Source organism: Mastigoproctus giganteus, chromosome 6, assembly GCF_048544385.1.
Source record: "Mastigoproctus giganteus isolate SK-2022 chromosome 6, ASM4854438v1, whole genome shotgun sequence".
In the NCBI taxonomy this organism is placed as follows: Eukaryota; Metazoa; Arthropoda; class Arachnida; order Uropygi; family Thelyphonidae; genus Mastigoproctus; species Mastigoproctus giganteus.
The window spans coordinates 144,070,925-144,093,306 of NC_143580.1; the positions used below are offsets into that span (position 1 = coordinate 144,070,925).

The following is a 22,382-nucleotide window of genomic DNA, read 5'->3' on the forward strand; positions in this document are numbered from 1 at the left end:
ATAACACCAGATGGTATATATATAACAGTATAGACTGAAAGAATTTGCAAGGGCTATAGCCTCAAACTACAGGAAATTCTCTCAATGTAAAGGTGTCTCTCATATTGTGAAGTTATACTTCATAACTGGGTTGATATATTGCAACACCAGGGTACCTATCCACCCGCCGATGACAGGCCAAATAGCCTTGAAATGATTGTCCATGTGGTGGTATCCACTGTGATTAAGAAACAATAGTCTTCTCCACTGGTGAAGCATTGCTTATTCGAGGTAATGCAATATCAGGCAACTCACTGTGAAGGTATTCACAATATGAAATATAAAAAAAAAAACTATGCCTTTTTCACCAATTCGGTGATTAACTTACAAAAAAACATGATGCTATTGCACTAACCTTTACATCAAGTGATTTTGCCGTAGTTTGAGGTTATAGCCCTTCCAAGTTCTTTAAGGGAATATAAGTCTCTGGACCAAGGGAATATACTCTCTTGATCCAGAGTTTGTATCTTTGAAGTGGTGTTTTTCGGTAAGTAGCTCATTCGGATATTACCATCTCTGCTTATTAGGTTATCAGCAGGAGGGTGGTAGGGCAGTTATCCTGCAGCAGGAGAGCTTTGGTATCAAACCCTTGTTGCCATAAGTGGTTACATATATCAGGTACAATTTGCTTATGAAACCAGTTTTCAAAAATGCTGGAAATCAACCATATATTTTTACTAGTCATAGCAGAAGAGGCCATGATGGAAGCACCATGGTGATTTAAACTTTCCTATGCAAAGGGGCATCAGTTTATCATTTCCTGTTTGGTTTATACAGGAAAGTACAGTCACTTTGCCTTTCATTTGCTTGAAGCCTTGTGTTCTTTGAGCATCGTTCTTACAAGCCATAGTGGAATTGGATAACATTTTATAACAAAGACCCATCTCATCACAGTAAACCTGTTCTGTGGTATAGCCACCATATCTTCAATTATTTTCTGAAGCTGAGCAGGTTAAGAGCATGCAGCTTCATCATTAGCTCAACCCTGATACAGCCATTTTCGTTATACCACATGCCACTTTTTAAAAAGTGTTAGCCATTCATTACCACAATCTTTATTTCCACAAAGATTGTTGTGAAATTTTTTATCTTGGGTTTGCAGGTGGAGGCCAGAGAGGTGTGCCTTCAGATCATTCTTAAACTAACCACTGAAACACAGCTTTATCCAACTGTTGGTCTTGAGGTTTCCACAAGAGTTTTCAATGCAGTCCATCACTGGTTTCCATAGACTTGGCTGCATCACAAGTTTCTCCTTCTCCTCTTCTTTCTTCCATCCATACACTATAGATACATTCACTCCAAGGTCTCTAGCCACTTGAGTTTGCTGGACTATCAAGAGCAGCAATTTTTTTCTCCTAAAGCAAACACTTTCATTTTTTTAAAGTTTCAGACATTTCTTTAAATTTATATTTTAAAATTAACAACTTACAATTTGAGAAACAAGAAAAATTGACTGTTGGGGAATGACACATAGTAGCACATAAAATGTATCAGAATATAGAAGCCTATTTCCCAAGAACCTTATATACTTTTCCATGGAGGTGAATATACTAACAGAAGACAAGAATGCTTTATTTGATTTTACCTGTGTATTATATTTTATTAGCATATTATATGCACGTATTGTAGAGAGTAGACTGTAGACACTGACAAGCACAATCTACCATCAAAATGTTTGTGTTACTAAAACATTTGAGTTGTTGCTCAAGTGAATAGCCTATTATGTATGAGTGCATTAAGTAAAACAAGACAGCTTGTCAGTTTGTTCATTTGAAATACAATTCAAACAGATTGTTACTGGCATGAAACAACAAAAGGACTTGTATGCAAATAACTTCTGTGATTTTACATGAATCCAGTAAACTTTTTAAAAAATATATACGTTCAAACTCTTTGCAGTAAAACTATATGTTGTTTATTATTGTCCTTACAGAAATTAAAGAATTAATTAATTCTTAATTAAATTGATTCTTTTTCTCATATTGTGGATTCACATTAAATATCACGAAGTGTTCCCAAGGCATCCAAAACGTTGATCTTCAGTGACTAAAAACATGTTTCAACTGACAAAAAATATGCTTGCATCATGTTATAAGCAGAACTGTATTCTAACAAATTGTGTTTTAATGGGTTTCAGCCATAGTTAGGATTATCTTCTCCTTCAAGATATATGCTGATTATATCTGCATATATCTTGAAGAATCCAGCAATCAGGATTTCGAATGTCATAAGTAATGCTATGGTTTTAACACTAAAAAATAAGAATTTACTAAATCACTAAATAAACTAGATAGCTTTTAATACAAAATCTGATGGTAAATATTCATCACTGAATTGAGCACTTTTGCTCAAAGTTGTGAAGGGGTTTCAGATTGATGTATTTTACATGCAATCTCACAATTAAGGTTATAATTAATTTAAAACATAGTTCAATTTTATTTCAAGGTAAGCAAAGAATCAGGTTTAGAAAACAAACCAAAATTATTTAAATATAAATATTTGAAAGGACAAACAGTTTTCTTGTTATAATAAATAACAAAGGGAAGGGGGATTCAAATGGAAATGAAGGGTTTTCTTACCTTGAGATTTTTTGCCAGGTAAGAGAAAGTAGAAGGAGCCTCTAGCATGACACACATATGTATTTTCTGTAAAGTGCATCAAAAGAATACAATCCCAAACAGATTTTAAAAGATTTAGCTGTAGTGGATTTCCCAGGAGTTTACCAATGAGAGCTGGCAAGATATTCACAACTTCTATAGGCAAAGCACAATCTTCACAGATGACAAATGTTTCCTTTCATTCATAAGAAATGTTAGTTTCATTACTCATATTTCACTTATACATTCAATTGACAAATAATGTTATAAAATTAAAGCAATTTAGTCACCATTTTAAAGCTACTAAAACTAAAAAGTAGGCAACAAATAAGAAATGGGCTAGGGTTTACACTTTTTAAGCAAAAAGAAATAACTGTCGCCAAAATAGAATGAAAACAGCTTAAAAATTTATGTTCAAAATAATGCATGTAATGAACCATCACTGTAGTTCTGTAAAGATTTTAACGCAGTGTTACTAGTTCTAGGCACCTGACAGTGTACCTCAAAAATAACATTCCATACTAACTGTTAATTAGTGATTAAAAATATTAAAATTTTTTGCCTTCCTAAATATACTGAAACTTTTGCTGCAATAGTTTCTATAGATATATACAGAGTCCAGTCACAATATTACGACCACCTCCCAATGCAGACATCACACACACCTAACGAATCATACATTGCATGTGTCAAGTTCACACACCACAAGCATATAAGGCTTGATGTTCGGCATTAGTGAACAGAGAGTAACAGCTTCTGCCATGGGCAAAGCTTGCGACCTATCAGACATAGAAAAAGGCACGATCATCGGCTATCAGGCCAGAGGTGCCAGTATTTCCAAAACAGAGAACTTTGTGAAATGCTCACATGCTGCAGTGGTGAAAGTGTATCAAGACTGGACTAATGTGACAGTTTTGATGACCTGACATGTGGAGCCCCATGTTCCATTGATTCCAGAGGTGAACATCGGCTGAAACAGCTGGTCAGGACCAATTGGCATGCTACTATTGCTCGATTGGCCATCCAAATGAGCTGTGGGGCCATCAGAAAGGTCTCCAACACAACAGTGCAGCAAACCCTGTTGCCCAATGGGCTCCGGAGCAGACTCTTCATGACAACACCCATGCTGATGACCATTCATCACAAACAATGCTGTCAATTTGCACAACAATACCAACTCTGGACCCCGGCCAAGTGGCAAATGATGGCCTTCTTCAATGAGTCAAGGGTTCTGCTCCACCAAGTGGATGGACAGTGGTGTATTAGGTGTGAAACCTCCAAGAACAGACAGAGAGAGAGAGAGTACAGAGTATTTTTTGGGTCTAACGGCACCAGGGATTTACCCCATCTCCGCGTACGTTCTTTGTATAGAGGACAGTACGCTGTCAAGGCCAGAGGTTTAAAAGTGTGTGGATCATGTATTGTGTAATATGTTGTACCCCTTGTTCCTCTGGCTTGTTAGCCGCCAGGCCTCAGATGGGACCTGTCGTTTACGTACTCCGCCACGTGGAGGCCAGCCCGGTGTTCCCTTAAAGTTTGCTCTGGCAGGTCCTACTACCTATTTTCCTGAGATTTCAGTGGCTAGGACCTTAAAAAAATATATAAATAAATAAATAAAAAATAATAAATAAATAAAAAAAAATAATAAATAAATAAATAAATAAAAAAAAATCATTAAAATAAAAATTCTTCTTTTCTTTTGGGCACAGATGGTACATTACACATAACTTAGAGGGGCTATAAGGGATAAGCGATGGAGGTAATAATATTTCCTAATAGGTCGGGCATGAATTTTGGTGTTTTAAATTTGGACGTGTGGGGCAGGCGATGTTGTAGAGAGAAAGAGATGGGAGGGGAGGTGGAAGACTGGGGGGTTGGAAATTGGAAGTAAGGGGTCTATAGGGAAGATGACCCCTGTTGAAATAGTGGGGCATGCCCATTTTCTCCTCTGGTGGGGCATGCCCATGCCCCACCAGAGGAGAAAGAGGGGTGGCAGGAGGGGGAGGGGACAGCAGCCCCCTCCCCCCGCCCGCCCGCCCGCCCGCTAGGGAAAGAGGAGTAAAAAGCAGGCTAGACAGAGCTGAGGTGCTATATGGCATCATAAGATGCAATCTTCAAGGTCCGAGTCCAAGTTTCAATCTTCGTCTTTGCATTGGTCCAGTGGAGGTCCAAGTCCAGAAGTCAGGTCCAGTTTGTTACGTTCATGTGTTGTTATTTGCTTCAGGTGGTCACCAGTTCAGAGTTTCGCAGTCATCTCAGTTAGTTACGTCTGTGTTTTCATAGGTTAGTGATGATGTGGCAGGGATCTTTATCTTTCAAAGAGTTCGTGGGCAAAGACGGTAAAAGCCTGGTAATTATCTTCTTCTTGCAATATTATTTCTTCTTGGTCTTTTAGCAGGAGTTGATGCGTGTATATAGCTGACATCTGAGGTCCTCATAGTTGTAACAGTCATGGTTTTTTTTCCCCAGGTTTCCTCCTGACCGCAGTTACAGCTCGGGTTGTCGGAGATTCCCAGCTCTTGGAGTTTCTCTCTGAAGGAGCCGTGTCCAGTAAGAAGGAAGGTGGTGTGCAAGCCAGGGGAAAACCAGGACAGGGAAGTAGGATATACCGTGCTGACATCGGGTATAAATTTTTTGGTGACTTGCCCTTTTGTGGTAAGATTCCATTTATTTTGCCAGATAGATTGCAGGTGTTCCCTTAACCTCTTATTTTCTGAGGATTTGCTTTTCTGTGGATCTGTTGTGTAACCTAGATAAGTTTGGTTCTTCCTTTCGAATGTTGGTGTAGCAGCCCACAGCGCACAATCTCCAGGTCCAGGGGAAGGAAGCCCGCCAGGAGCTGGAGCGCATGGGTGCTCACGGGGCAGCAGGCCCTTGTTGTTGTTGTCAATAGTATAGATCGGTGGATCAACTCCAGCTTTTTCTTGTTGACTTATGTGTTTGCTTTCTGATACCAGGCGCCTGCACCATAGGCAAGGATAGGGATGAAGAGAGCTTTGTATAGAAGGGAGAGGGCCCTCTTCTTTAGTCCCCAGTCCCTCTTGGTGATTTTGGTTATCAGGGCGGAGAGCCTCCTTGTTTTTGTTCTGACATAACAGAGATGAGATGTGAAGTTCAAGTTTCGGTCTAGTATTATTCCTAAGTATTTTAGTTCCTGTTTGAGTTTGATGGTCGCTCCATTTATTTTGATTTGTGGTGGTCTGCCAGGGTCAAGGTGACCCCTGAGGAGTATTGAGTTTGTTTTTTCGGTTGAGATCGTTAGAAGATTCCTCTTGGCCCAATCCTGTAGCATGTGTGTGGCATGATTGCCTATGGCCTCCAGTTGAGTCCTGCTGTCTGCTTGAAGCATCATAATCAGATCATCAGCGTATGCCTGTGTAATGACATTTGGAACATCCAGGTTTAAAAACTCATCAGGCACCAGGTTCCACAGGAGCGGCCCCAGGATGGATCCCTGGGGGCAGCCCCTGTAATCCGGTCTGGATACAGAGGTAAAGGGCGTGCTGACTGATTTTTCGGTTTTCCAGGTAAGATTTCATGCAGCGAAATAATTTGATGGGATTTCAGCCCGTCGGAGCCTGGCCAGAACACTGGGCCACCAGAGGGAGTCAAAGGCTCCAGCGAAGTCAATTGAGATGAGGAGGAAATATTTCCTGTTACAGTTTCTGACTGCATCGATGATCCTCTCGAAGGCATCAGTGGTGGAGCATCCCCTCCTGAAACCAAATTGGTTTCTTGACATCAATTGAGCATTCTGGTAACGGTTTTCGATTCTGTGGTAGATGAGTCGTTCAACGAGCTTACTCAGCATCGACAGCAGAGCGTTAGGCCTGTATGAGCCTGGCACGTCCTGGGGTTAAGTGGGGTTTTTCAGGATAAGTCTGACTCGGGCTGTCTTCCACGAAATTGGAAAGAAACCTTCTGTGAGGAATTGATTTGCTAGGTTTAATATAGTATCCGGTATAATTTCCACTGCCTTTTTTAGTATTTCCGGCTCTATTTGATCTTCGCCGGGAGTTTTTCTGTTTTGCATTTTGGCTGCAGCTATGTTGAGTTCTGTTATCGTGAAAGGGGGCTCCACTGTCTGGGTGGAGTATTTATCATTCTCCTCGCAGAGAGTTCTCTGTTCATGCGTGTGTGGAATTGTTGAAGGTAGGAGGATATGGTCCAATATATTATTAATGGGGGAGTGCCAGGATCTAATGTATGTCCCTTGAGGTGTTAAGGTGGCAGCAACGACTTCTCCCCTGGGGAATTTACTTGTGGTGATTTTATATGCCAATCCCCAGGGGTCTGCATTTCCCACTGTGGATACAAAGTCTTCCCAGGAGTGTCTCTTTCTTGTTTTAATTTGAGCCATATATTGGTTCCTGACCTCCCGGTATTGCTGTCTGAGTATGTCAACCTCTGCTTGGGGCCAAGATCTGCGTGCCCTTTGGAACCTTTTTCGGGCATTATTCACTCGCTGTCTTATTGCCTGGAGTTCTGGTGACCACCAGTGGACCACTTTGGAAACGGGCTTCTTCTTCCTGATGGCCATGTTTTCTGCTTCAGTTATAAGCTGCGTTACTTTTTGTTGGTGTTGATCTGGATTAAGATATTTTGGGTCGAAATTCCTGGCTTTTTCCATCAATGTTTGTTGGAATAAGTTCCAGTCTGCTTTTTGGATGGCGTATCTTGGCGAGAGGAATCTAGGTGGATACTGTGCTACGAGGGAGTGGTGGAGGTCAAAGGTTAGGACTCTGTGGTCCGAGGTAGTCCAGTGTTCTTGTACCACCCAGGGGGAGAGATGCCCAACAATCGACCAAGTGGCCAGAGTTACATCTATATTTGGCTCCCATAGTGTGCTGGAGAAAGTTGATGGTTGATTAGGTCTGTTCAGAACTGCTAGATTACTGTTGGAGATGTAATCCTCCAGGCGCTGATCATTTCTGGCACCCCCACGGTCTGGTCTTTCACTGTGCCAAGCAGGGGATCTGCAGTTGGCATCCATTCCTACTATGAGTTTGGCATTCTGCATTTGTAGTTGGATATTTTACAAATATCTTGTCACGGGCAATATATCTTCTCCGGGACGGGCATATATAGAGGTGACATAAAATCCCCTAACGGTGAGGCTATATGGGCACATATGGCCCAGTCTGTACATAGGTCTGAGATCTTGGTTACCGTGAGGTTAGGATTACGGACAGCGATGGCAGCCCACGGGTTGTCTCCATCAACTTGTACGATCTTGTAATGTAGGGGATAGCCCTTTACTTCTTTGTTGTAGGTGTAAGGCTCCTGTAGCATTAGTATGTCATAATTTTCTTCCATGGCTTTTTTAGGCATTTGTGCGGCAACAGCCTTAGATCTCTGAGCATTGTGCTGTGCGAATTTAATCTTTGTTTGATTATAGTGATTCCTGTTATTCCCCATAGTCAGTTCTGTTTTGTTGTGCACTCTTAGCCTTTATGTAGATTGGACACTTATTATCCCATAGTGAGTGATCAAATGGCAGCTTCGTTTCTTTACAATTCACACAGATTGCAGGTTCTGCTTTCCTGGGGCAAAATGCAAATTCATGTCCGATGTCTGCACAATGACCACAGGTAGGCTGTGTTTGCTTACAGGTGTGGGTCGTGTGACCAAAGCACCTGTAGCATTTGGGAACAGCCACATGCTCACAAAAACGATGGCTGCCCCAGTTTATATAGATTCTTGACTGTTGGCTCAAAGATTTCCAGGCCGCTGCTGCGAGCTCTATGATCCAATTTATGGCATTTCCGTTTCTGGATTTAGTTTTATATTTCGGCATAATGTGTTGCCCTGATTCTTCCTCCATGAGTGTCTGCTTCAAGTTTTTGCAGTATATTTCCTCTGTTAATTCTTCTGGTGTTGTCTCTTTGTCTACATCAAATACAATGATGCTTGGCCCTTTCCGTCTAGGAGGCTCTGCTAGAAGTCCCAGCATTGAAATTTTGGGGTTGCTGATTATACTTTTTATGTCCTCCGCAGTTTCAGTTTCAATTAACACCCCTATGTTTCTTGTTTTCCGAATAGATCTAATCTTAGTATGCTTGAAGTCACCCTTCAGTTTTTCTACTATTGTTTGTTTTACTTCTTCACTGGTCTTGTGTGTTTCTGTAGAGGCTGGTTTTAGTACAACTAGGTGCTGTTTTGGTATGAGGGTTTTTCTTTGGGCTGTTGTGGTTCGGTTTGTAATGGTGCTCTCATTTGGCTTGTTTAGGTTGGTCCTCAGCGCTTGGGAGTAGGTAGGGACGTGCTGTAGCATTTCCTTTGCCCTACTGTTTTGATAGACTTGAAGTTTGGCTAAGGCAACCTCTTTTTCCAAGTTGGTCTGGACTAGGATTGTCTCCATTTTCATCAATAATCCCACAATTTCTGCCCGGAGTGCAGTCGTAATCCTATTATGTTGATCTTTAAATAGGCTTTCTAGGGTAGTCCTTAGAATAAGAGACTGCTCCAGTGCAGTGCCTTCATGCAGTCTGGGGTCCAGTGGGGTTTCTTGTTTTTCCTGCCCTTTTTCTGTCACATTTTCTTGTTGGGAGATAGCCTGCTCCGTTTGGTCTTTGTTCTCGCTTTTGGAGCGGGTTTTCATCTCCAATCTGGAACTGTGGATTGCTTGCCCTTTCTCTTCGCTGTGGATGCTATTAGAGTACTGTCCAAATCTTCGTTATTCTCTATAAGTATTGGGTCATCGTTATTTATAGCTTTTTTCAGAGGCGTACTTGGATTTTTCGATTTTACGGCCAGGTCCAGATTATCGGGATTGTTTCGGTTTATAGGTTCCATATTTTCCCCGGATGAAGAGTCCTGAATGGCAGCTACTGAATTGCTTAGCTGCAGGAGTGTAATGCTTAGTGCAGATTCTGTTTTATGCTTGTTGACCTAAGCTTGCCGGGTAAGGGGGGGGAGAGATTCAAGCCTAATCACCAAAATACCTGGATGTTGTGCTTAGTTTATTATTCGTTCTGGGAGGTCAGCACTGTGCACATAATTATATATATTCTCAATATCATGATATAGTGAAATTACCTGACTTTTATTAATTCTGTGTTAAATATATTTAGTACCACTAAAATGTTTTGGATATAGATGTCTTGTAGTAGCAAGTAACTCACACTAACGGTCACTCAGACAAGTTCCGACCAATCAGGGCTCGACCGCGTGGGACACTGAGAACGTATTGTTATATATATTCAAAATATCATAAATGTAGTGACATTAAATAACTTTTATTAACCCTGTATTAGATCAAATATATTTAGTACCCCTAAATGTTCAAGGTATAGATGTCTTAAAGTGCGTGGCAAATAACTCACACTAATAACGGTCACTCAGACAATGTCCGACCAATCAGGGCTCGACTGCGTGGTGTACAACTGTCTTTGTTTATCAGGCACCATATTAAAATTAGACAGAAAACCAGTAATATATCTGATATTCATCATGCAAAAAAAACATATGTGGCTATAAAGCTATTCATTTGCAATTCCTGATAGTTGATATCATCATCATTTAAGCAATATCTGTGGTACCGATAGCTTTAACAAAGTTCAACTTAATATACAATGGGAAGTTGTCACGTTCTAGCCCAGCGAGATCAATGCTAATGAAAAATGACCATAATTTTCGTTTACCTTGGCCGATCTTCACGAAGTTGATGTCTGTGGACACATTTTGAGAAGAGGAACTTGACGGACACAAAGTAGAGCAAAATGTGACACTTTAAACTACTAAAATCACAACAAATAGTGGAGCACCAAAACTGTGCGTCTGACCAGTAATTGGACAGCGCCCTCTCTCCCAAGAACAGACACCCGGACATGACTGTTGGCAGAAGGCAGGCTGGTGGGGGCGGCATTAGGGTCTGGGGGAATGTTTTCGTGGTATGGATTGGGTCCGCTGATACCTCTATAAGGCACCCTGATTGCAAATGGCTACCTATCAATTGTTGCCAATCAGATACACCCATACATGTTGACCGTGTTCCCTGGGGACTATGGTATCTATCAGCAAGACAATGTATCATGCCGTGTCGCCAGAATTGTCCTAAGTGTTTGAGGAGCACGACAAAGACTTCCAGCTACTTCCTTGGCCACCAAATTCCCAAGATCTTAACCCAATTGAAAATCTATGGGACCACCTTGATAGACACATCAGATAGATGAATCATCCATCAAGGAACCTACAGGAACTCCAGGGTGCACTGCAGTATGCATGGTCAGAGATACCCATAGCAACCTCCCGCGGACTTACTGAGTCCCTCCCATAGCGGCTGGCTGCTGTGCACGCTGCGAAAGGTGCATATTCTGAATACTAGGTAGGTGGTCATAATAATGTGACTGGACCCTATATATATATATTATTGTAAGAGTAATTGGTACTATATAGGTACTCAAAATGTATTAAAACATTGGATATATATACACTGTCCATTCCGGTTATTTGGGACACATTGGGACTAGTGCAGTTCGGCACGATTAAGCGGCTGCCCCAATTATCCGAAGTATCACGTAAATAGTTAAAAATACAATGAACCCTCCCCTTTACAATTAGTTCACTGTACAATCAAATCACATTATGACGAACTCACCACAGTAAAGTACTGTTCACTATAAGATGTGTAGTAAGCGCCAGTCATTGTGATCACATTTGTGGATTGAATTTTAATTCTATTAAACAGCGATTCTAATTAGAGAAAATAGGAGGAATATTATCCACAGGCTATAAAAGTAAAGATATATTAAGCACAAATTTACTCTTTATTACCTTACCAATTAAAAAATTAAATGATACATAAAAATCGGAAGAATATACGTGATAATCGGAATAATTAATACGTACTGTAATATATACATATGAACTATTTGACATTTTGTTCACTGACATTTGTGGGTGGGGATTAAAATTTAAAACAGTAAAAAGATAAGCAATCAATAACAAAGAACACTGCACACACAAATTGCAAGTAACATAATATGCGCAAGTGAGAACGGAGTAACGAGTTACAAAGCTTTAAAAATAGGAATGAAGAGAAGATCTGAAAATTAATTTTTTTATATGATTGAAGATTCCATGGAAGTGTAAACACATTTCACCATTATAACCCACAGAATTCCAGCTGTCGATATTATCGAAAATTCAGTAAGATCGAGTTTACTGTCCGTTTATGATAGCTTTCACTAGCAGAGAAGCCCAAAAAACAGGTGACTGCTAATTGTGTGTGTGTGTGTGTGTGTGTGTGTGTGTGTGTGTGTGTGTGTGTGTGTGTGTGTGTGTGTGTGTGTGTGCGCGCGCATGTGCGTGCGTGTGCGTGCGTGCGTGCACGTGTGTGTGTGTGCGCGTGTGTGTGTGTGTGTGTGCGTTTATTGGCGCATTAGCTGCTATGGCTATAGTGCGCCTATTCGTAGGAATATTAGAAAATAATTAATAATGAAGCCAGTTTAAATTAATTTCAGATCTGAAACCTATTCATAAAAGATGATACACACCAATTTGTTTTAAAAAGCAAAAAAGTCCATTAACATTTGCATCCTCTCCAATGATATGATGTAATGTCAATGGTTCACGACAATTAGTCAGATTTTGAAGTATTGCAGCTCGATGTTGTTGACACTGTGGACAGTCAATCAGAATGTGTTTGACTGTTAGATGTTCTAAGCAGTGTGGACACTGAGGAGGATCATCGCCCATTAGTAGATGGAGTTGAGTCAGATGGGTGTGTCCTATTCTCATTCATGTGAGTACCACTTCTTCCTGCCGCACTGTCTGATTGCTCGAGTGCCAGAACTTTGGGTATTGTTTCAGCTGGAAAAGTTCGTTATTCGTTTGGGTATGCCATAATCAGTCCACTGTGCATGGCATGCTGCCTGAATTAAGATATTATAATCAGGTGCTAGAATAGGGACAGAGGTTAGGTCTAAACTTGGACTTTTGGCAGATATAGCGCCCACTTCATTCCCTTTTATGCCTGAATGTCCTGGAATCCAGCAAAACTTCACTAGTTGTTGATGATGATAAATCTGCAATATCAAACTCCTGATTTTCATTAAAATATGGTGATTCTTTTGAGAGGTATTCTGCATTGCTCTAATTGAGCTGAGCGAGTCAGTGTAAACTATATATTTTGCAGATGGACGTAGAGTCAAATTTTCTAGAGCTAATTGTATTGCGTACAGTTCTGCTGAAAAGTTGCTATACTCAGATGGAAGAGAAGTTGATATGATAGCAAAGGGAAACGCTGCTGCTGCTGCTGCTCCAACAGTCGAAAGAGATTTGGAACCATCCGTATATATTGGCAAGAAGTCAGCATAGGTTTGAATATGGCTAGCATGCAGTTGTTGCACAGTCAGTGCCGGTAGACGATTCTTTCCCCCATTGAAGAAAATAGGTATCAAAGGTCAGTTGTGGAAAGGTGGTCCATGGTGGATGAGAGTAATTCTTTATCTGTTGCCTATTGTGGAGAGGAACATTCCAATTCTGTGATATTTCAAGGAGTTGTAGGCCAGCTGGTCGTATTTTACTTGGTTTATTTCTGTAGAGATTCAATAGTGGTTGAATAAAAAGGTATGGCTGAATAGGATGCGAAGAGCAAGTCTGTATTTTGGCTACATATTTAAGTAATAACATTTTTCTATGAAGATGCAAAGGGGGCTCATAAGCTTCAATGTATAGACTCTGAGTTGGAGATGTCCTGTATGCACCAATTGCAATCCGCAGTGCATTATGTTGAATAGGATCCAGCCAGTGTAGCACACTCCTTTGGGCAGAATCATAAACTGTAGCACCATAATCTAAACGGGATCTAATCAGTGCTCTATATAGGAGCAGCAAAGTTGTACGATCTGCTCCCCAAGAGAGGGCAGATAAAGCTCTTAGCATGTTGATCTTTTTAAGACAGGCAGTACGTATTAATTTAACATGCTCAAAGAAGGGGGTTTTTTTTTTTTGGTTTTTTTTTATGTGACCCCAAACACAAGAGGTATTAGAACCTATAGCACTTAGTACCGTGCTTGGGTTGGAGATTGAGAAGACAAAAGAAGATATTTGTTGACATTGGACTTGAACTTCTGTAGATTGTAATTTTTAGGAAATACGTATGAAGGAAGGTTGTTCCAGAAAACGGCAGTTGAATGAATAAATGAGGAAGATGAAAAGTTGGTTCTATGGGTTTGAAGTTGGACAGTAAATGGATGTTGGCTGGTGGCGGCACGTGTTCGGACTGTTTTGAAAGAGAGAGCGGGAATTATAGAAGCCAATTCAGAAGAACAGTGCCCATGGAAATATCTGTAGAAGAGGCATGCAGCAGAAACAGTGCGTCTATGAGACAGCGAGTGGAGAGACTCTGTTAGAGATGAATCATTAATTAACCTAACTGCCCTCTTCTGAATGGAATCAAGAAGCCTGAGAGAGGTTTTGGGGGCACCACCCCAGATGTGGGAACAATATTCCATGGCAGGGCGGATTTGCGATTTATACAGAGTGAGCAGCTGTTTGGAAGAAAAGTAACGCCGAAAGAAAAAGAGAAAAACAAGCTTTTTAGATGCAGAGGAAGCAATATTTGTAATGTAATTGTGCCAAGAGAGATTAGAAGTCAGGTTAATCCTCAAAAGAGATATATCATCTTGCCTAGAAATCGGAGTGTCATCAAAGATAAGCATAGGAGCAGAAGAATCCTTTTTGCGAGATATAAGACAAGACTAAGTTTTAGAAGGGTTGAAATCAACTAAGTTGTCTTTGCCCCACTGGAGAATTACCTGAAGATCGGCATTTAAGGAATTGGTAGCAGATTTTCGAGAAGTTGAAGCTGATTGAGCAGGACAAGGTTTCTCAAAATGGAAAGTTGAATGCAATGTGCTATCATCGGCAAAACTATGGATAGGATTTCCAGTCAATGGAAGAAGGTCATTGATATACAAGAGGAAAAGAGTGGGGGAAAGAACTGAACCTTGGGGGACACCGGCATTAGTGGAGAAGTAGAAGACAGAGAGCCATCAACCATCACCCTCAGTGAGCGATCAGAGAGAAAACTGGATAACCAATTACTAAAAACAGTTGGCAAACCATAAGATGGAAGCTTGTTTAGAAGACCTTTATGCCAAACACGATCAAAAGCTTTTGAGATATCAAGAGCAACTACTTGTGTTTCACCAAACCTTTCCATTGAATTAGTCCATAAATGGGTAACATAAGCCAGAATATCACCAGTGGATCGACACTGATGGAATCCATACTGGTGATCGTTGATCAGATGGAAGGTTTCTAGGTAGTTTAAGAGTTGGCGGTTAATTGATTTCTACATTACTTTAGAAAGAGTAGAAGTAATTGCAATGGGACGATAATTGGATGGGAGGGATTTGTCACCCTTTTTAGGAACTGGCTGGATATGAGCAAATTTCCAAGCAGAAGGAAAAACACCTTTAGAATAAAAAAGTGAAAAAAGGTGGCAAAGAATAGGAGTAAGTTCAGGAGCACAGGTTTTGAGAACAAGTGGAGAAATACCATCAGGACCTGGAGCTTTCTTAGCATCAAGATTCATCAAAATCCTTCTGATATCCTTTTGACGGAAGACCACAGGAGGCATTGAATGGAGTGTGTTGGGAATGGTGGGAGGTGTTTTACCAAGATCATTAATACATGAGCTGGAAGAAAAATGGGATGCTAGCAGGTCAGCTTTATCCTTGGCTGAAGTGACAAAAGAACCATCTGGTTTGGACAGAGGTGGGAGCAGAGATGGGCAAAAGTTGCAGCCAATAGCTTTGGCAAGAGACCAGAATGCTCGGCTACCATTAGGGCAAGAAGCAAGTTTTCTACTCTTAGCCTGTTCAAACTCTAGTTTGGACTGATTAATAACTGCTTTACAATTGTTGCGAGCTTTGGTGTAGGCAGAAAATGAAACTGAAGAATTAGAAACAAGCCAATTACGATATGCAACATTCTTTTCTTGGACAGCCTTAGCACATTTATTGGAAAACCAAGGTTTAGATAAAGGACGAGATTTTAAAGTGGAGTGTGGGATAAAGGATTCCATTCCTGCAAGAATAATTTCACTGACACGATCTGAGCAAACGTTGACATCAGAACTTTTGAAACAGTAATCCGACCAAGGAAAAGAAGAAAAGAAATCTCGCAGGTCATCCCATTTTGCATTCTTGTAATGCCGAGGTTGGGAATAGCCATGAGATAAACGTTCCATTGGAGAAGAGACAATCACCAAGTTGTGATCTGAAGTGCCTAAACGAGCTACACTTCGACTGTGTACTTAGAAGGGTTGTTTGTGAGAAAAAGATCAAGCGTATTGGCTGTATGATTAGGATTGTCCGGTATTCTTGTAGGTAAATGAACAATCTGTGCTAGGTTATTAGTAATTGCAAAAGCCTCAGCATCTCGACCTGCTGGGTCGGTGTGACTAGAAAACGGAAGCCAGCTGGCGTTGTGAACATTAAAATCACCAAGGAAAATTACCTCACTGTTAAGTTGAGCTTACTCTCTAGGATTAGTCCCAAGAATTTCATATTGCTGGCAATCGGAATGGTGGAATTTGAAATACGAAGTTCAGGATCTGTATGCAATTTGCATTGACTGCAAAAGTGGATCTCAACTGTTTTCTGTTGGGAAAGACCATATCCATTGAGCTCAGCCCACTTTTATACTTTGTTGAGGGACATCTGCAATTTCCTTTCAATAGATTTCATGTTCTGAGAATGGCAAGAAATAGAGAGATCGTCAGCGTAAAGGTAAGCCTCTACAGTATTTGGGAGTTCTTTTGTAATGCAATCAATTCTAAGGGCAAACAGGGTTGACTTAAAACTGATCCTTGCGGTACTCCTTCCTGCAAGAATGTAGCAGAAAGGGAATTTTGATATCTGACCTGGAAAGATCGGCTCTTGAGGAAGTTCCTAATAAATATGGGCAGGTTGCCTTGTAGACAATGATTATATAGGTCACTGAGAATTACATACCACCAGGTGGTATCAAATGCCTTCTCTATATCAATGGAGACCATGACAAGGAGTTCATTTTTCACTAAGGCATTGCGAATTTCAGATTCCACCTTGATCATCAGATCTAGGGAGGAACTGTTTTTGCGAAACCCATGTTGACAATTATTCAGTAAATGTTAAGTTTCAATGATCCAGGTGAGTCGACTGTGAATCATTTTTTCAAGAATTTTGCCAAGGCAACTTGACAGAGATATTGGTTTGTAACTATTAGGACTGGAGGGATCTTTTCCAGGATTCAAAAACGCCAAAACTGTAGCATGGTGCCAAGAGGTTGGATAAATATTTTCCAGGAAGATCCAGTTAAAAAAAAACTAGAAGCAGTTGTAAGTTTTTGTCATAGAGATGCTGCAGCATGACATAATATATGCCATCTGGCCCAGAGGCACTGTTTCGTGTTGTTCTGATGGCCTGCAGATGTTCACAGTATTGTAGAGGCTGATTATATGGAAGTGATAGCGAGGTTCGAAAGTTGATAGGTCTCTTTTCGGTGGCGGCCTTAATTTTCTGGAATTTTGGAGTGTAGTTTGATGCAGCCGATATTTGGGCAAAGGTTTTGCTCAAGGCATTGGCTATATCTAGAGGAGCTGAGAGTTCTTGTCCATTGCAGGAGAGAATTGGGGAGGGAACAGTTGGAAACCTCCCAGAAAGCTGCCTAATTTTTTTCCATATTAGTCTGGAGAAAGTGTTTCTATTGATAGTTAATGCGAACCTAGTCCAAGAATCTTTCTTGGCCTGCTTTTGAATGTAACGCACCTTTGCCCTTAGTTTCTTGTAACTAATTAGATTAGCTGTGGTTGGAGATCGACGGAATAAATTAAATACTTTATTTTTTTCCCTTCTTTGCTTTTCCTGCAGGACTGTTGTAATGGTGGTTGTGTAGTCAACAGTATACAAACAATAGGAAAATGATCACTGCCCATGGGATCATCCAGAGCAGACCATTGCATGACTGAAAACAGTATCGGGGAGCAAATCGATAGGTCAATTGCGGAAGTCTGTCCAGTAGGTAACTGTATATGGGTGTGCGAGCCACTATTAAGAAGAGTGAGGTTTTGTTTTTCTAGTAAAGTTTCAATCATTCGGCCGCATCGGTCTAATTTAGATGATCCCCATAGAGGATGGTGGCCATTGAAATCACCTAGCAAGCAGACAGGGAAGGGTAGCTGTCTTAAAAGTTCTTCAAGGTCATTGCAAGAGAAAGTATGATTTGGTGCGAGATAAACTGAGACAAATGTTAACGTGATCTTAGTAATGAGACGCACATTCTATAGATTTCTTCTATAGACTGAATAGTTTTTTATGGAAAGGGAGATTTGAGGAGTTAAATAGATTTCTTGCAGGCAGAAACCAATTGGAGAGTAGCGGTTAATTAAGTTTTGAATGTCGTCGATGTTGCCACGAAAGCCTCTGCAATTCCACTGCAAAATGTAAGGCATTACTTGAATTTAGAAGAAAAAGCTATACCTGACATGGCTGTCTTATGGCGTTCAGGCTTCGGTTTATCTCTTTTTAGAAAGGAAGGGCAACCAGTGTCCATCTCTTCTTCTGCAAATATTTCCATAATCGGATCTTCCTGTTTGGATGGGTACTCTGCCTCCATTGATGTGTCCTGAATAATCTTTTTTAAAGTCGAACTATCATTATTTTTAGTAGTGGTTTTCACTAGCGGAGATTGAGACTTTGCTGGTATTGTGAGAGGTGTATTATTTGCTTGGTCTGAGTGTTTAACAGCACTGGACTGTTGCTGAGAGAGGACAGCCTGAGCCCAGTCAGAGATTGAAGTGTTTAAAGGAACGGTAACATCAGTTTGTGTGGCAATGGTTTGATATGGTTGGTTTGAGAAATTTAAAAAAGGGCCAGGATTCATGGTGCAAAATTAACAGGAGAAGCTGCAAGTGCAGATGTTGAAGCTGCAAATAAGTTTCCAGAAAATCTAAAGGAAACAATTAAACGTGAAAATTTTAATTCAGACACAGCATGGGTTTGTTAAGGGAAAGTCTTGTCTGACAAATTTGATAGGATATTATGATGTGGTTACAAAGGAACTGGATGTGAAAAATAATTTTGATATCATATATTTGGATTTCAGGAAAGCTTTTGACACTGTTGCGCATGGAAGACTATTGTACAAATTGGAGCAGAATGGTATTAAGGGTAAGTTGCTACAATGGATAAAAGGACGGTTAAGTGCTAGAAGACAGAGGGTGGTAATCAATGGATTCTGCTCTTCTTGGACTAATGTTATTAGTGGAGTCCCACAGGGTTCAGTGTTAGGTCCACTGTTGTTTTGTATATTTATCAATGATATTGATGAAGGTATATCAGGCTTAATGTCGAAGTTTGCAGATGATACAAAGGTTGGCAGGGTTGTTAATGACAGTAATGGCAGTGTGCTACTGCAACAGGATCTAGATAATTTGGGCAGATGGGCTAAGAAGTGGCAACTGAAGTTTAACCTTGACAAATGCAAAGTACTAGATATGGGTAGAAGTAACCCCAGAGAAACGTACCAACTGTGTGGTACTACACTTAAGGTGGTAGAAAATGAAAAAGACCTGGGAGTAATTGTGCAGGCAGATATGAAGTTTTCTGAGCAATGCAGACAGGCTGCCAGGGCAGGTCATGAAGTTTTGTCGATGATATATAGGAATGCAGGGAAAAGGAGGGAAAAGGAGGTGATTATCCCTCTGTATAAGGCAATGGTCCAGCCACGGCTTGAGTACTGCGCACAGGTCTGGAGGCCTCATTTTAGGAAGGATGTAGATTTACTTGAGCGTGTACAGAGAAGGGCAACAAGATTGGTGAGGGGAATGAAGGGATCCTCTTACCAAGAGAGGCTTAAGTTCTGCAAACTGCAGTGGCTGGAGACTAGGCACCTGCGCGGTGATCTGATTGAGGTATATAAGGCCTTGAATGGGTTGAGCACGCTGAATTCTGATGGGATCCTTCCACTTGTTCAGATTACGAATCTAAGGGGGCATAAATTCAAATTAAGAAAAGACAGATGTAGAATAGATGTGCCGAAATTTTCCTTTAGCCAGCAGGTGGTTAATTGCTGGAACAAACTTCCATCTGTCGTTGTGGAAGTTGATAGGTTGAATAAATTTAAGGAGGAACAGGACAGGCATTTGGAGGGAATGGTGTGATTTTTTTTTTTTTTTTTTGGCTGATGCTGCATAAGCTCATACATTTGCTTTCTTGCATCACATGCTACTACTACTACTATTTTCCACCAAATTTGGTGTTAAATGTTGACGAAAGCAGTTTGTTCTAGAAATGGCTACCATCAAAAAGCTTCATTTCTATTGAAGAAAAATCAGCTGCTGGGTTCAAAGCAGCCAAAGACCGTTTAACATTACTCTTTGGATCAAATGCCTCTGGCAATTATAAATTAAAATTGTTATTAGTTTACCATTTAGAAAATTAGAGGGCATTAAAAGGTAACATAAAAACGAATTTACCTGTAATATGGAAAGCAAATAGAAAAGCGTGGGTTACCAAGGAGTTATTTACTGATTGGTTTGTTAACCACTTTTGTCCTGAAGTAAAACGGTATTGTCAAAAAAACAACTTTGAAGAAAAAGCTCTTTTGTTGTTAGACATTTTTTTTTTTTTTTTTTGGTAGTTGTTGGCGCATCGGCTTCTGTGGCCATAATGCACCTCCCAAGGTTTTTGCAGTACTTTGATCCAAGCCCGAGGCGGGATTCGAACCCGCGACCTTTGGGTTGCCAGGCAGGCACTTTACCCACCCGGCTAGCCCAGTCGGCTGTTGTTAGACAATGCTCTGGGACATCCTACTGATCTTAACACATTAGACACATGCATTCCTGTCAAAATTGTGTTTGCTGAAAGAAACAACTTTCCTGATTCAATCATTGGATCAGGCAGTAATAGCATCATTTAAAGCTTATTATCTGCGTCAAACATTAAGTAAATTAACTGAACTAGAGGATAAAGAGGAAATGACAGTTAAAACATTTTGGAAAAACTACACCATTAAAAACACAATTGAAAACATTGATAGTTCTTGGAAAGCAGTCACTAAGAAATGCTTAAATGGAGTTTGGCGGAAAATATGGCCAGAAGTTGAACTAGAAGAAGAAAATAACATTCAAGATATTAGAAATGAAGTTATCCAGATGGCTCAATCAACAGGTTTCGAAAATGTCGATGAAGAGGATGTTAGAAATTTATTGATGGTTTTTCAGTGGAAGATTTAGAAAACCTTGTTAGCAACGAAGATAAAGAAAATGAAGACAAAGTTAAAGAAGTTCCTGCCAAAAAAGTGTTAACAACCAAAGATTTAAAAAGGTGGTTAAATGACATTGAAAACGTTTTAAATTTTTTTAGTGAAAATGATCCTGATTTAGGAAGAAGTGTCATTGTTAAGCGATCAGTGTTAAATGCAATAACTCTGTATAGGCAATTGCTAAATGAAAGTGAAAAAAAGCATAAACAATCAACTTTAGACTCATATTTTAAAATGTGATTTCACTTTGTATGTAAGTTGACTGTTTATTTAATAAAACTTTTCTTTGTTTGAATTCCGGCCATAATATATTTACCTCTGAAAAGAAGTTTCGCTTAAAGTAATTTTGTGAAACGCATCCTATTCATTAATAGAGGTATGACTGTAGAGAGAGAGAGAGAGAGAGAGAGAGAGACATTCAGATCTAACAGGCAGAAAATTGTATAGGGGTGCTATAAAATAAAATAAATTTCTTAGAATTGCCTTTATTAAAAAAAGGCCAAAAACCACTGGCTTAACTTCTGTTCTGGGGAAAATAATGGAGGCCTTGGCTAAAGATGCATTAAAGGATCATATAGAGAAGACTGCAGTAATAATTCAGACACAGCATGGGTTTGTTAAGGGAAAGTCTTGTTTGACAAATCTGATTGGATACTATGAAGTGGTTACAAAGGAACTGGATGCAAAATATAATTTTTAAATCACATACTTGGATTTCAGGAAAGCTTTTAACACTGTTGTGCGTGGAAGACTACTGTACAAATTGGAACAGTACTGTATTAAGAGTAAGTTGCTACAATGGATAAAAGAGTGGTTGAATGGGAGAAGACAGAGAATGGTAATAACTTCGACTAATGTTATTAGTGTGGAGTCCCACAGGGTTAGGTGTTGGGTCCACTGTTGTTTTGTATATTTATCAATATTGATGAAGGTATATACATGTCAAGCTTAATGTCGAAGTTTGCAGATGATACAAAGGTTGGCAGGGTTGTTAATGACAGTAATGGCAGTGTGCTACTGCAACAGGATAAGAAATTTTGGGCAGATGGGCTGAGAAGTGGCAACTGAAGTTTAACATTGACAAATGCAAAGTAATGTATATGGGTAGAAGTAATCCCAGAGAAATGTATCAATTGTGTAGTGGAAAATGAGAAAGATCTAGGAGTAATTATGCAGTCAGATATGAAGTTTTGTGAACAATGCAAACAGGCTACTAATGGGGAAGTTTGCTAGTAGGGAAAAGGAGGTGATTGTCCATTTGTATAAGGCAATGCCTTGTACAAATCAGGCAATGGCTTGAGTACTGTGTACAGGTTGGAGGCCTCATTTTAGGAAGGATGTAGAGCTACTGGATCTAGTACAGAGAAGGGGGACAAAATTGGTGAAGCGAATGAAGGGATCCTCTTACCAAGAAAAGTTCTGCAAATTGCAGTGGCTGGAGACTAGGCATCTGTGAGGTGATCTGACTGAGGTGTACAAGGCATTGAA

At 40.2% G+C, this 22,382-nt stretch overlaps 1 protein-coding gene across 1 annotated transcript in view; it reads right to left on the reverse strand.

Annotated features, from left to right (window-relative positions):
• Nucleotides 1-22,382, reverse strand: part of LOC150084631 (lysosomal-trafficking regulator-like) — a 686,318-nt gene that overhangs the window by 198,674 nt on the left and 465,262 nt on the right. Inside the window, exon 22 of the mRNA XM_090376308.1 lies at nucleotides 2,619-2,832. Coding sequence (XP_090232434.1) covers nucleotides 2,619-2,832 — 214 coding nt within the window. The remainder of the gene's footprint in view (nucleotides 1-2,618; nucleotides 2,833-22,382) is intronic.